At 36.4% G+C, this 16,065-nt stretch overlaps 2 protein-coding genes across 14 annotated transcripts in view; both read left to right on the forward strand.

Moving 5' to 3' along the window:
- LOC310739668 (protein HID1-like) overlaps window positions 1-16,065 on the forward strand; it is a 484,702-nt gene that overhangs the window by 372,186 nt on the left and 96,451 nt on the right. The gene's annotated exons all lie outside the window — the stretch shown is intronic.
- cep112 (centrosomal protein 112) overlaps window positions 1-16,065 on the forward strand; it is a 138,605-nt gene that overhangs the window by 23,847 nt on the left and 98,693 nt on the right. For 8 of the 12 annotated variants that reach the window (XM_083565802.1, XM_083565807.1, XM_083565798.1 and 5 more), the window contains exons 7-8: window positions 5,779-5,826; window positions 5,968-6,039. The exons of the other annotated variants lie outside the window; for them this stretch is intronic. In XM_083565802.1, coding sequence (XP_083421928.1) covers window positions 5,779-5,826; window positions 5,968-6,039 — 120 coding nt within the window. The remainder of the gene's footprint in view (window positions 1-5,778; window positions 5,827-5,967; window positions 6,040-16,065) is intronic. 12 annotated transcript variants of the gene reach the window in all.

A 16,065-nucleotide genomic window follows, 5' to 3' on the forward strand; every position in this document is an offset into this window, starting at 1 on the left:
ACAAAAACTGAACCAAACTACTATCACAACTTTTTGTTTTGTAAGGCAATGCCACTCCATCTGGTATAGTTAGTCAGCGGTTAATTTTACAACAACCCAAAACATACCCGAAAGCTGTGTCAGAACTACCGTAGACAAAAACAACAAGGCAGTAGGCTTCAAATGAACAGCACACACTCCAGACTGAAACCACATCAAGCTGGTTTGGGATGAGCTGGAATGAATGCATCATTTTGCATCACTGCAGCTCCAATTTTGTTTCTTATCAGGCGGTTCACGCCATTTTAGGCATTATCCTTTACTTAGCATGTGTTCCGTGGTTCTCATTGGGGTTCCTTCATTTGAAATTGACTGTACCGTAATAATGGTAAATACAGGAATGTAGTCCATTAAAGCAATCACATGAGCAAGGGTACATATTTAATATCGGCAGGCCTGTGATTCATCACAGGCACAAGACCACAGGGCAAATGTAAGTGTTCAGTGTAATTGCACTTGGGATATACAACCGGTATTAAAAAAATGATTACATTGATATTAAATGACTGACATTTCGGATATGAATTACCCTAAATGTTCTGCATATTTTTTTGCTAGTGGAAAAAGATCCCAAAGAAGCATGCTTACTTTATAGCACATTACTGATGGCTTGCTAACTTGGATTGACGTGTACATTTCCCCCTTGTGCTTCTGGTAAAATCTGAAATCTAATAAGCTTTTCTATTGTATGCCAAAAAGTTGTGTTTAGAATCATGTGTGCTTAGACTCTCTAACACTACAGTAGTAGAGGTTTCAAACTCGGACTCACCCAATCAAATTAGTGGACTGGAACTAACCGTTGAATAAAAACTAGCTTATATGAGCAGAGGTCATCAGCAGGGGACACCTTTTATGTTTGGTATTCACATCCTGTATTCCATCTAAAACGTGTCCTGTTTTGTTATTATTAAAGATGGAACGTATTACATTTACACACAGTGTGTTTCATAGGAAGCCGGACTGCAGTGAATTTGACGTGATGCTGATTGGTTAAGACATCAGCTTTCAGAGTTTGCCAGATCAAAGTGTAGAGCTTCGCAGGATTTTGCAGGACTTTTCCCTTCGTAGCCTTTGTGCTCTCTTTCTTTTTGTCTCACTCTCTTTTTTTTTTTTTCCGCCTCTGTGAACGAGCCTGACGCAATTCCATCACCGTGCCAAACTCAAAACATTCCTTACACACAAAACGTTGCTCCTTTTAAGTTCAAGCTGGGCTTCTGTGACCCAGAAAGCGCATAGAAAATATGAAAGAATGTTGCTTACTCTGCCTTATCAGAGCGATGGGCAGAGAGGCGAGCAGCTGGCACTCAGGCTCATGCCATTACAATGGGACTCAAACGTCATGTACTTTACAATAATAGACCGCATGATGAAAATCGAGTTGCTAGCTTAAGCAATGAATGCATTGATATTCCAATTTTATACCTATTATAATACACAAAAAAATAACAAAATAAAAATGTTGTGCTTAATTGAATTATCTAATTTGCATCACTGTTATATTATTTACAAATACATGTTTATCAACCAAAATGAAGACATCTGTGATTAGTTTGCGCCATTCACATAGTATATTATTAGTAGCAGTTTAATAGCTTCTTAAAGTTGTCATAAATTATATAGGTAGTCCCCGAGAGGCCATGGTTCGATTTTCCGAACGATGACTATAGCGATATGACAAAATTGTAAAACTATTGTACGTGTAGCGCGGCAGTCGAATGTAGCAGCATATATGCGGTACAATAAGGTGGACATTATGCTGCGTACCAGATACATGTATGCAGTAAAGTTTATAGATTGCAGTGCCGTAAATTGCTCTGCTTTGCTAAATTATGGGCTGTAATTCGTTAAAATTAGTAACAAATTACAGTATTGTACCCAATACTGATCACCTTCATGTATATGTTCTAATAATACACTGTGCAGAATAATAATATACTGAATGTCCATGCCTGGGTATCAAGATTTATGTTGAGGAGCCTGGGGGAAAAATTTCACTCAAAGCTCAGAGGTGAAAGAGTGGTTTGTGCTGAATGGAATTACTCGCAAACTCAAATAGCCACTCTTCACAACTATGATAAACAGGAAAGCACCACAAAACAACAGCAATGTTACAAAAACCGAGGTGGATTAGAACCAAAAACAAGAATCTGAGGTTACACTGGACAGCCGGGTTCATGCAACAGACTAAATAACTGATATCACATTTTTTCTCTATTGTGATGTCTGATATTTACATGAACTGATGACCTTGACCTGTGTTTTGCATGTTTTTTTTTTTTTTGTATTGTATTGTTTTCCAGAGTTTGCTGCTGCCTACATTTGTATTGAAATATTGGCTAAATTTGGTTTCGTGCAGGGTCAGTATACCATAATTGATTCAGTACAATATAACTGTCTTACATCTGTATGGTTACCCGGACAAGCCTGGGCAGGGATTTTCAAAAAAAATTTTTTTTTTTTTTTTTTTTTTAATCATCCCAATGACCTTGGGGTGTGGGGTACTCTAGCAGTAGGTTTGGAGGCGTGTCATAACGCAATACTCCACCATGAAGCTCCCTGCTCTTTCCACCTCTCTTTCGCTCTTTCTCTCTCACTCTCTCTTTCTGTCAGCTGCCAAAGTATTTGTATTCTTTGTTTGATTAATAGAGACATTGAAAAGCTTACTGTGTGGTTTAAGGTCAGATCTGTGCGAGTCTGTCGGCTCCTACTGGGGCTAACAATGTTGGAAAATTGTTTGAACGTTTGTCTGTTCAAATCCTAAATGATAAACATTCCTGATAGTAGTGGTTTGTTTTGTTTGTTTGTTTTTTTAGAATTTTATTTGTTACTGTAGCAGTTTTGAACATTTTGTTCAACGAACAATCCGTCCAAAATCATTTGTTATGCAGCTGCATTGTGATATATTAGAATTAATATAAAAAATTACATTGATAAAGAATGAAACTTTCCAAATATCACTCCTACACACTTGATAAACCGTCTTAAACATACGAATCCACACAAAGAGTTCAATGCCACACAGTAGCAGCCAATTCTGCCGTTTAGGTCAATTACATTTCATTTATATAGCAGCTTTAGCAAAGGTGTATGTCACAAAGAAGCTTTACGCAAATTCCAGATGATCAAGCCAGAGGTGACCGTGGTAGAGGAAAAAAAAAATCCCACAGACAACATGAGGAAGAAACCTGAAGAGGAACCAGACTCTCAATCCTCATCCGAGTGACACCGATTAGAGAAAATATCCATTTATTTATTGATTTTTTTCCCCCTCCCCTTTCTCTAACTGTTTATCTATAAGTCAAGCCAAGCGTGTTGAAAGAAACTGGAGTCAGAGTATCCGGGTCAGGGAGTTTGAACTTTTAAGTCTGTAGTATCATAGTAAATTGATTGAGACTAAAGTGTTTTTAGCACCATATATCAGCTAGGTGTGGAGAAAATGCCTACAAACCAAAAAGTACAACAATCAAATACAATTTGATGAATTTCTTCTCGAATGAGTATATACAATTCCACAGTATGTCATTTTATAAGACCTGTTGTCATTTTGATTTTGTTCATGCCAGTACAGTAGTTCTCCTCATTTGTTTTTGTTTTTTTTTTCATTCCAATTCAAAAATTGAGAAATGCAAAAATTGAACATAACAATAGACACTACCAAATGTTTACACCATATTACACTTTTTATGGAATTTAGTGTAGGGAATTAGGCTACTTTTACATAATGCTTGACCAGAAATCCAGAGCTAGCTGCAAATGGCATCAATAGGAAAATTAGGCTGGGCAACCATGTGCACTATTCTGTATCATGGAAAATAACTGAGTACTTGAATCTATAAAAAGAGATTTTATGCTTTTATCTTGATCTCATCTTTGGTCAAAAGATCACACACAGTCACTTCATGAAGTATTTCATTTATGTGAGGAAACTGTCTAAAGGATATTAATTATATGACAGTTTTTTGCTGCACTGTATGTTCTCAGTTTAGTCACATTTTCCACATTTCCCCTCATATTTCGAAGTATGAGTATTAGTTTAAGCTAATATGCCCTGTATGTATAGTTTCATGTTCTTTGGTGTGGTTTGTACAGTGTAGTGGGTTGCAAAACTCAGAAATGAGTAACATCTGCCACATCATCAAGGTATTTATTATTTTTTTTTATTCCAGAAAATATATGAAACAACTTATGCTGTAGACATGTAATTAATGCAGTGAACTTGAAATCCATTGAGGTCTGCCGAATGCTGTAGATCCAGTAGGTCCCACCGCACAGGTCCATATCCAATCAACTATGTTCATAGTCTGATTTTTTTTTTATATCGGAGCAGTCAAACCCTAGTTTGTTTTGAAGGGAAATAATAGCTTGGTGGTTAAGAGGTTGGCTTTCTAATGAGAAGTTTGTGAGTTCCAATCCCAGTAACCTTCAACTGCTCAGATAAATGTAAGTCACCTTGGATAAGAGACAGCAAAATGCCTTTAATGTAAGCATTCGTTCAAACATGGTACATTAGAAAAGGAAAAGATTCTTTTGTGAATGCCAGTGGTGGTTTATGTGCTCATTCTAATACATAAGAGTTTCCATAGCAACAATTTACACAGCAACGCGCTATAATGAATCAGACAATACGTAATAATTGGTAAGGTGAAAAGATGTCATCTTGCATTTCTGCCGAAGCAAAGCGTGGGACTTCAGGTTTTGCAGCATAGGAAAGTCTTCCGAGCACTTTTCACTTTCTGGTTACTTGATATCATGACAAGCCAGTTGCTGAGAGAGCAACTGTTTGTAGTTGCTAAGCGATAAGGGAAAGGAAGTTATTATGAGGATGCCTCACAACACCTTGTCATAGTTTTACCTTGATCAAATATACAAACAACTCTTGCTAACGCAGACAGTTTAGTCTGCCTCTCTCTTTTCCTCTATCTGTCTTTTCTATTTGTATGCAAAGACAGATTTAGAAGGTGGCGTCCAAATCCACAACTCGCAAAATGTGTGTATTTATGTGCGAATTATACATACGGGATGACTTTCAGCAGATCACCACATCTGCTTGCGCCGATCACACATTCCACACTCGTGAGTTAGAGTTGAACAGTGTAGGTGGTTTATCAGCACACACTACAAGTGATTACACGTTAAATGCCGAACGCGTTGCTGTGTGAGCGTGGTGGCAAACTAATAGGATTTCTGCAGTCGTTTGAAGTCTTCTTCTCTCCCCTACCTTTTAGAGTCGTGCCCCTCCAGACAGCTTGCTTTCGTTCTTTGTATCTGTCTGTCTCCTTCATGAGTAATGTTTTTTTTTTTTTTTTTTTTTTTTTTTTTTTTTTTTTTTTTTTTTTTTGAAGAGTCATTCCACCTCTTTCAGTTCTCGTCGTCTTCCTCACAGTGTAATCAAAGCACCCAGATGCTGCGGTTCTGTTTGTGTGTGTTTATGTGGGCACTGTTGACAAAAGCCAAAACTCACAAGGGGGTGGGGGGGAGTCAGTGCAGGTTGGGGGGGGGTTACAGTCTAAAAAAGAAACGGAAATGGTATGAAAGCACACAATGCCTTGAAATGACCCTTGCTATGCTTCTGCGTAAACACACCGAGTTTAGGGAAGAGAGTGTGTTTAAGTGGCGTCCTTTGAAGTCGACTCACTTTGTTTATGATAGATAAATGGAGGTCGGAGCGGTAGGGGAAGCGCTTTGCCAAAAAAAAAAAAGAGGAGAGTTAAGGTCTTGTTGCATTGTTTTATTTTGCAGATCGAAAACCCCAGGTATTTGCGCGAGAACCCTATTCCCCTATCTCCGGTAAGTGCCAAGGCTTCTTATTGAGGGAGGAGAAGGGCAGGAAATAAGGATTTGTTTTGATGATTTCCAGTCTGAACATCTCATTTTATCTCATGTTTCTTCTTCTCTCTCTCTCTCTCTCTCTCTCTCTCTCTCTAATAGATTTACCCAAAGTCGAGCCTAAGAAATAGCACCCTTACCAGTGAGCCCCCCGTTTACAAAGCAGATCAGGAGGTAGGCACCTTAAAATATGTTGTCAATTGAATGCTATCATATTTTAACATTTCACTGAATTTTACACACACGCTAATCCTGTAATCTGAGCGCATCTCTTTTTTTTTTTTTTTTTTTTTTTTTAAGAGACCTATAATCTAACTTTTGTCAATGTGAAAAGCTGTGACAAATCACCAAGCTGTGACAAATGTGCCCATCATTTCCAGAGCAGAGTGCAAATTAAACGAAATTTGCAATAGCAAAGTAGCAGTACAAAATAAAAGCTCCTAGGCTGTGGCCTCGATTTACACACCGTGCTCACAATGGAGATACAAGAGCAGTAACATCAAGGCCACAAAATCATAAATACTGCAGCAATACTGAGGAGCCTTTGGAGGACGGTAACTCGGTATCGTTTCATATTACCAGCATCCTAACGCAGTACTTCTGATTTCAGCATCTGAATATCTAAATATCTGCTCTCTTTTTTATATTCTACACCTGCATATGTTTACTTGAGGATCAAGATAATGTAACGTTAAATTGTAAAATTTTAAAATGCAAAATTAGCCACCATATAAAGTTAGTTGAGTCAAGAGCAAACAAAATCTTTAGCCTGGGGACTTTTTTCAATTCCAAACTCTGGACCGGTTTAAAAAGAATTAATGTAGAAATATGTAGTTAAAACTTTTTTGAATTTTTATAGGCTGCTTGATTAATAATGAAGTGTCTACTGTAAAGTTAATTGAATAGCTTCTCTACGGGTGCAAATCTAATCATTGTTGCACTTCAGCTGTCATGTTTTCCCAGCATTTAATTTCCAGATGGTAGTCTGTCCTTTTCATATCATCAATTGGCAAGCCAGAGTGCTTTAAGGAAGTTTGGATGAAGGATTTCTTTTCAGGATCTGCTTGTTTTTTCAGACGCTGATCCCAAATAGCCTTGAGAGAAAAAAAAACAACAACATTATGATGTTTTTCTCTCAGTTATGTTTTCTTAAGCTGAAAATCCTATAGATTCAGCTTCTCTCTGATGTTGCTTTTGACTCTGGTACTGATAAATATAAAACTGCGATAACCCTCCCTCCACAAACACGTTTCCTCAGGCTTTAAGTTTCTGACCTGACTAAAAAAGCTGTCTCATTAAAAAAATAAATAATAATAATAATAATAATAATAAATAAAAATGGGAAATATCTCAATTTAGTGTTCTGTAAATCTGTTTAAAATGATAATTTGAGGTTTAATGGAGAAATGTATTAATGGAGGAAGTATTTATCAAGTCACCTTTTTCCATATTTAAAGCAGAAAGACGGCTTTAGAAAAGCCACACACGGGCTGCGGACTGAAGTTTAATGCTGCTTATGCTATAAAAGTATAAAAAACGGGCAAAAATATATACATCTGTTTTATATTTAAAATAATATATAGATATACCAATTATTAAAAAGTCATGAACATGTATGGAGTAATCTTTTTTGGAACTTAGATAATGCTGCAGGGAAACTATGTATAGATTAATGATGGATGGAGGATGCGATGCTCACTGTAATGTGTCTGGGAGGGTTTTTTTTTTTTTTTTTTTTTTTTTTTTTTTTTTTGCAACATTCATCTCTGGTATAAATAGCACCAAAAATAGAAAATAGGAAAAAGGAAAACGAAAATAGCTCATGGATTAGTGTAGCTTACTGTTGTATGGGCTGCATCTAAGAAAGCATAGCTAGTCTTCCTTTCTTGATCATCTTCCTGTATCTGCTTACAGTACATCTTCCTCACTGGGTTCTTCAGTGACTGCAGAACCTCAGCACCATATAATTTCTGCAAACAGCACTAATCTTAAATTCCTGACTGGCTGGAAAATTTGGCTTTGGCGTATTCATGCAATACAGGCTAGTAAGTCAAGTGCATTCTGTTTTTCAAAGCCCCTCATAAAACTGCACGCTCAAATTAGGAATGTGGTGACTAGCACTAGCAAGTGTACATACAGCAGTAGAAAGGCAGAAAAAGGCATCCTGGTAACTCTAGAATGTTGAGTGGAAAGCTTCTCAGAAGCCACCAGTCTTTCATGTGGGGAAATGGTGCATGACTGGGCTTTTACTGTCTATGATTGAAATGGCAGCAGTGTATTGGGCCGAAAGGGAGGAGAGCGTAAAGTTATAGCGCTGCACACTGTTTCCTGCACTCATCTCTAGTCCTTCTCCTGCCAAAAGACCCGTCTCAAGACAGATTTATTCTGCTCCCCCTCCTGAATACTCTTCAACTTTTTTCTTTTTCAAGGAGGGGAAAAAAACCCTGCTGGCTGAATCTTTCATTTTTTTCCCCCCTTTCTCCTACTCTCTCTCTTTTGTCTTTTTTTCACTATAGCATACTCTTACACACACCCACTATCTCACATTCTTTCTTTCTTTTTTTTTTTTTTGGCAGATTTCCTTTTCTATTACAGGGTTTGAAATGGGACAGGGATACCCTGACCCGCACTGATCGTGCCCGGTGTTTAAGATTTTATCCACAAGGAGATTAAATGTTTGTACCACTTTATTAGAAACACTTTTTAGATTAATTATTCCTGCTATTATTTGATCAACCAATCATTTGGCAGCAGCACAAAGAACAAAATCAGGGGTCAAGAGAATCGATATAAAAATCTAATGTGTAATATTTGCAGCATAGTTATCAGAGCAAGCCTGGACCGAGTATTTTAGAAACTCTTCATATATATTCTTTGTAAATATAGTGTAAATGTTCTTATTTTAATGCAAGCCAGGTCGTTCTAAAAGCAAATGGGGACTACATTTAGAATGGGATGTTCATTAAGCACATGCGAATCTTATGGTCCGTTATTTTTGTTTAGATATTGTCCAGTGTATATGGATTTGTACAAGGTACAGTAAATGCTGCATTGCTTACACTAAACCGTATACCTACAGTACATTTATCATTTGCGCCATTTAGCAGACGCCCTTGTCCATAGCGAAAAAACCTCTCAACAGAGCTGTAGGCTGATTTATCTTAAATCAGCCTACAGCTCTGTGGAGAGATTTTTTTTTAATATTATTGAACAATGCAAACTTGGAAAGTGTTAGTTTAAGTGTTTAAGGTAGAGGTAAGTCTTTAGCCGTCGCTTAAAGATTGAATGTTCATTCCACCACCTCGGTGCCAGAACAGAGAAGAGCCTTGATGTGTACTTACCTCTTCCCCTGAGAGAAGGTGGTATCAGTTGAGCAGTGCTAGAGGATCTCAGACAGTGTGGTGCAGTGTAGAGTGTAATGAGGTCTTAGGTAAGATGGTGCTGGTCCATTTTTGGCCTTGTAGGCAAGCATCATTGTTTTGAATCTGATACATGCAGCTACTGGAAGCCAGTGGAGGAAGCGCAGCAGTGGGGTGGTGTGGGAGAGCGTGGGCAAATTGAACACAAGTCACGCAGCTGCGTTTTGGATCCTTTGCAGTGGACGAATAGCGTTCAGAGGAAGACCTGCCAGCAGAGAGATGCAGTAGTCCAGTCTCGAAATGACAAGAGACTGAACAAGGACCTGGGTAGCCTGTGTGGATAAAAATGGTCAAATCCTTCGGATGTTGTAGAGAAGATATCGACAAGAACGAGCCAATTAGCGACATGTGAGAAGAAGGACAGTTGATTGTTCATACTTTCCCCAAGATTGTGAGTAGTGAAGGGGAGAGCAGAGAGTCATGAAGAGTTATTTGGAGATCTTGACCTGGAGATGAATCACCTGGGATGACCAGCAGTTCTGTTTTGCTGGGGTTGAGTTTTAATTGATGAGCACTTATTGATGAAGATATGTCTGCCAGGCACGCTGAGGTCCAAACGGAAGCCGTGGTATCTGAATATGGAAAGAAAAGTTGAGTTGAGTTGAGTGTCACTAGCATAGCAGTGTTAAGAAAACCCATGTGAGGATATGACTTCACTAATGGAGTCGGTATAGAGGGAGAAAAGGAGGGGACCGAGTACAGAGCCTTGTGGGACACCTTGTGGTGTGTCTACACGGGGCAGATGTGCATCCCCTTCGTACTTAGTGATCTCTTTTTTTTTTTTTTTTTTTAGAATTGCACGATTCAAGTTCATGCTAGAATTCTCACAAGTAAAACATTCTTTGGAGACCTGCTGCAAATATATCTAGCAACCAGATACGACATCATGTGTCAATGTTAAAATATACAATCTATTCCTATATGCGGCAACACTGCAAACCAGAGATCTTCTCTTCTGATACGTATTTAATAGTCTGTTATTTATGATCTTCCGATAGTCAAGTGATACAAATTCAACAAACATGAACTTGAAGACAGCGAAATGCAAAACATTTACATACATTCATGTACTTACTACATACGTTCATGTTTCTGGTTTCTAGCGTTCTCATTGATGGGAACAATATTCATTCATAGAGGAAAGTCCATTACTTAGTTAGATGTCACTTGCATCTCTAGAGCTCAGAATCACTACACAGTTGTTTGGCAATTTCTCTAAAAGTTATATATATCAGCTGTTGTTATTAGTTAACAACTTTATACCTTTAAAAATATATATATATTTGCGGGACAAAGCAAATCACTCGTCAGTCACTCACAGTTTTTGCAGCATGTGGATACGGTGCCTAAACCACATCTCTCCCCTATAACACATGGTGGTAATGTAAACTTTTAGGCATGTTTACACTTTCTTCACACAGTTAAGATTTAAGAAACTTTGCTTAGGAACAAAAAAAAAAAAAAACATTTCGACTGGTCACTTTTATTAATGTGGCTGTCTAGCAATATTATTTTGTACATAACTATTACATTACTTCTGATGTGCACCGTTATTTTATTGACATTCAAAATGAGGACATGATTAATGAATTATAGTTCAACTCTTTTTGGCATCTGCAAGAATTAAAAAAAATACTGATAAGTGGTCATTTACTATTGATGTTGGACGAAAAGGTGGTGAAAAGCACTGTGGTGGGGTATTTATTTTTTTTAAATATGATCCAACATTTAACATTTAACCTTTCATTAGTTGATATTTACATTTACTGTTGTTGTGAAAGAGTGCCAGTTACCCTGTAACAGCTATAAAAAAAAAATAAATATATATATATATATATATATATATATATATATATATATATATATATATATATATATATATATATATATATATATATATATATATATATATTAAAAAAGAAGATAACAATAGACCTTTACCTTTTACCAGCTTTATTTATTTATTTATTTTTATTATTATTATTATTATTATTTTTATTTTTTTTTTGTGTGGAATAGATTCATTCCATAAACATTTTTACAGAAAACCTCAATCCATTCGTGTCTAGTTTTTGTCATTTAGATGTCAGTGGAAATGGGTGACCCTGCATGCACTGTGTGTCTCTGCCCAGCAGTGGGGCACACTGAGCCACATACGTATGTGAAGACAGCCATCTCCATCGCTCACTTGGCAGCTCCTCATATCCAGCCTTTCTAAGACCCCCTCAGGCCACAGCATTGAAACATGAAAGCAGAATCACTGGCAGCAAACAGGCTGTGGCTTCAGGAGCATTAGAAAAATTTACCGTCTCCTGTAATAGACTTCCTAATGCATGTGCTTTAGACTAAAAACTGTTTAATCTCTCTTTTTCCTCATTCTGTTTGTTCACCACTAAACTGGAGTGTTACATAAGTTCCTCATAAGTTATCCTTACCCTCGAGCAGCTCTATGACGACTGTAATATTAAAGAAACACTTCATGGAAAGATTTTTTTAAGTAATAACTAACGCTCTCAGGTAGTTTTGGCTGTTTGGTAGAAACCAGTACTGTCCTTTTCAGCTTCTGGGGAAAAAAAACAAGATGAAGAGTATGCATCTGTGAAATTTTGCTTTGCCTTTTATACGTTAACATGCTTTATCATTTTTTTTTTTTACAAATAGATTACACTATAGTGAAATTTCTTTCTTTGTAAATCCCAGCTTGTCAGGAAGCTGGGGTCAGAGCACAGGGTCAGGCATGATACAGCAACCCTGGAGCAGATAGCATCAAGTGCACTGCACGAATGCCCAGCAATGTTTATGCTTAAACCCCTGACCCCTTGGTCAACAACTCATAGCTTTCAAGCAACTGATCCACCACCTCAAAAAAGGTTCAATTTTTTTTCCAGACATGTTAATAAACCTTCGAAAGAATCAAATGATTTCCAAAATTTCCTGATTGAACAAGAACAAGGTGCACTAAATTTGTGAGCACCTGATGATCCACTAGATTTTGCAGTGTGCTTGTGCGGATTGATGGTAATTCAGCCATACGGTTGTTAGTAAAGTCAGGCAATGATGTTGGATGAGGATGTCTGGGGTGCAGTCAGTGTTCTAATTTATCCTAAAAGTGCTCACTAGGTTTGAAGTCACATCTTTATAGCAGGCCATGTAAACCGTATTTTCCTGGAGCTGACTCTGGGCACAGGGGCGTTGACAGGCTTGAACAGGTTTGGGTCTCCTAGTTCAGGTAAAGAGGAAAATGTAATGCCATTAAAAGGCATCCCAGAGAAGTGACTACTTCCAACTTTGGGGATGAACCACATATAGCTGAAAATGTCAGGTGTCCCAATACCTTTTTTTTTTTCTTCATGTAGTGTGTGATTTAAAAGGGATTTGTGAATTACTGTCTCTTGTCACTGTCTCTTGTTTGTGGCCTTATGGGATTTACATTTTAAAAGAATGTAGTTTTTTACCACACCTCTGTACTCATATATCAGCTAGTAAACCGCAGAAAAAAGTGGATTGTTTTATCTTAGTGGATAATTTCTTGGTTTCAAATTTCAATCGGCAGCGATTTAGACGCTTTTTCAGATAATAGCTGCCAGCTAAATGGTTTTACACTTATTTTTATTAACGTTATTGCTGCATAGTAGTAGGTTGGGTCATATGTATAAATAAGTCCAAAGTAAATGTTACTGTAGCCACTAAACCATTTCTGGTTATAATATTTTGCCTCTAATGATTGGGTCATTGATACAGTGACACACATACTTAAAGAATTAAATTTGGTCAAAAAGAAAGCGTTTTGTAGTAGTTAGTAGTTTCAGTATTTAGGTGATTATGATTTGTTTTTGTTTTTTTTAAAACTTAGACAGTGAGTGTTATTACAGGATTTTAAATGTTTTTTTATTAAATTTTTTTTAAGTACATGCCTGATTATTAAACGAAAACATTTAATATATTTTATCCATTTATTTTATTTATTCTGTACATTCACATGCACAAACACACACACACACACACTCACACACACTCACACACACACACACACACACACATATATATATATATATATATATATATATATATATATATATATATATATATATATATATATATATATATATATATATATATATATATATATATATCATTAATTTTTATTTATTTATTTATTTATTTATTTTTTTGACAATCAGACAAAACAATTTTTTATGTTATACAAAAATCAATTTTGAAGGCCATCCTTTAGAGTTTACCTTTACTGCTGCAGTGCTCACACTGGACACTCTTTCCAAAAATTGCTAAATAATTGCCTCTTTGAGTGCATTAAAATAAACGTTGTATCCTGCAGCAAAACTACTGTCAGAACCATACTGTTATAGAAAAAAAAAAAAACCTTCTGACAGATTGCATTGGAGAATTCAGCGGGCTGTAGAATAATAAATATTAATGTACTCCATGGTTCTGATTATAAATGCTGTGGTGAGCTGAGAATGGAGTGTGAAATGAGAGACACGGCTGATAATAATATTTTCAGAGTAAAGATCACTTGGCTTGTGTTTCTTAGACAGTTAGAAAAAATACACCAATGCCTCAACATAATATAGCAGCTTTAAAAGTGTGAATAGTGGCTGTAATACACTATATGAACAAAAGAGCATCTGACTTTTTCAATCATATGTGGTTCTTCTCCAAACTTTCACTACAAACTCGGAGACACACAATGGTATAGGGTGTCTTTGGATGCGGCTTCTTAAAATCTTCCCTTCATATGATCAAGCAGACCCAGAGCTGTTCCAGCATGACAATGCTTCTGTCCACAATGCCATCTCCATGAAGATATGGTTTGCATGGGGTTGAGTGGAAGATCTTGAGTGGTCTGCTACAGAGATCTGACCTCAACACAAATGAGCACTTTTGGGATGAATTGGAACACATCTTGCCAGAACAGTGGAGGTTATTATAACAGTAAATGAGGACTGAAATGGAATGTTCAAAAAGCACAAATAAATCTTATGTTCAGGTGTCCACAAAAATTTGTCCATAGCGTTTTAAACCTGGACATCACTGTTTTGAAATGTACCAGTGCGTCTGGGATTTTTTCTAGTCTCATCATTTAATTTACATCGAAACGTGTGGTGCATGGCAATGATTGAGTTCTCAACATTTTTGTTCATTTATGGTGTCATTTATTTGTTCTCAAGTATTTTCTGTATTATTAATGTTCAAGGTTTGAGTGATTTCTACATTTCTGGAATGGAAATAATAATGATAGGAAGATTAATTCAAGAAGGAAGAAATGCTCTCTGGCTGTTTAGTTGTATTAAATTGATTGATTTATGAAATGTAGCCCTCAGGAACCCACTCAGAAACATTTTTCCTGTGAGTTGTGATGTAAACGTCCTTCTGGGATTAACAGTAATCTGTTCATTAGGATTATTATTAGGATTCATTTAGATAAATGTTCAAAGGGCTTCTGAAATTTCCACCACATTAAACATCAACCATATATTATAATAAATAGATATTGTCTCTGTATTCCAGAGACCACAGAAAGCTGTGAGTCAAGAGATCAAACATTGTACTTAACTTATGACAATCATGCAATTAATTGCGATAGAATATCTTAATAGATTGACAGCTCGGATTGATGGATGGATGGATAGATGGATAGATTAATCACCTCTGTTTAATTAATGTTTGTATATATATATATATAAATAATTTTTTTTATATAATTATTATTAACCTTTTCATACTTTATAGTCAGATTATATTTAAATATACTTTATTTTATTTATTTTTACTTTACTCTTTAATTTTTTTTTTGTTTTTTACTTTATATTGTATTTCTTTTTCAGGTTTACAAGTTAGACAGTCGTAAAAAGCATTTTACTATATGTCACTCTGTACACTAAATGTGTATGTGATAATTTTATTTGGATGAATGGATGGATGGATGGATGGATCTTGGGCATTTTAAAAGTACCTCGCAAGACAAAAAGGTGTGAGCACCTCTAATGTGGAGTGTCTACAGTGTCCCTGTGTATGATCTGTTACTATAAGGACATGTTTATGGATGATGTATATAGTTTTGTGGAGTTGAGATGATGTTGCTTTATTCTCTTGCAACTGATATATTTCTTTTTTATAGATGTATTGCATGAATCGGTTCATGTTCGCAGTGGTGTGTGTACAGGGAATATATTGACATTTTTTATTTTTATTTTTTAACTGAAGCCTGTCATGAATGGTAGAGATTTACATATATTTTGTAAAAAACACAAATTTTTTGGCAGAGAAAGTCTATAACAAATCTCATTAAACCCCTGGAGTGGCCATTGAATGTCACGAGCAGCACCATGCATGGATTTAGGCACTTGGGAATGTTGAAAGAAAGAAAGAAAAAAACAACAACAAAAACCACTGACCTCAAAAATGCGATATGTCTTAAGAACAGATGCATTGTCTTTGACGAGGAAGCTGCTTGTACTTGCCCTAAATTGCAATTTAACACTTCAGCTTGTAGAAATTAGATCATGGCAGCCATGGCATGCTGAGAAGTGTCCCTAATGGTTCTAGTATTAAGGTGCATAAGGAATGCTACATGCATTTGAAAAGATTTATTGTGCATCATGTTCTGTTTTCACATCACTCATGTAACTGCCAAGACCCATCAAATGCTCTATTCAAGTGTTTATTCCTGGGTTTTTTCCCCACACAGCAGAGATGTCACATCATGCCTAGCAAATAGGTAAACCCAATCAGATACTTGTTTTCTTTTTTCCCTTTTGCA

Source organism: Silurus aristotelis (genome assembly GCF_946808225.1).
Source record: "Silurus aristotelis genome assembly, chromosome: 17".
Taxonomy (NCBI): Eukaryota; Metazoa; Chordata; class Actinopteri; order Siluriformes; family Siluridae; genus Silurus; species Silurus aristotelis.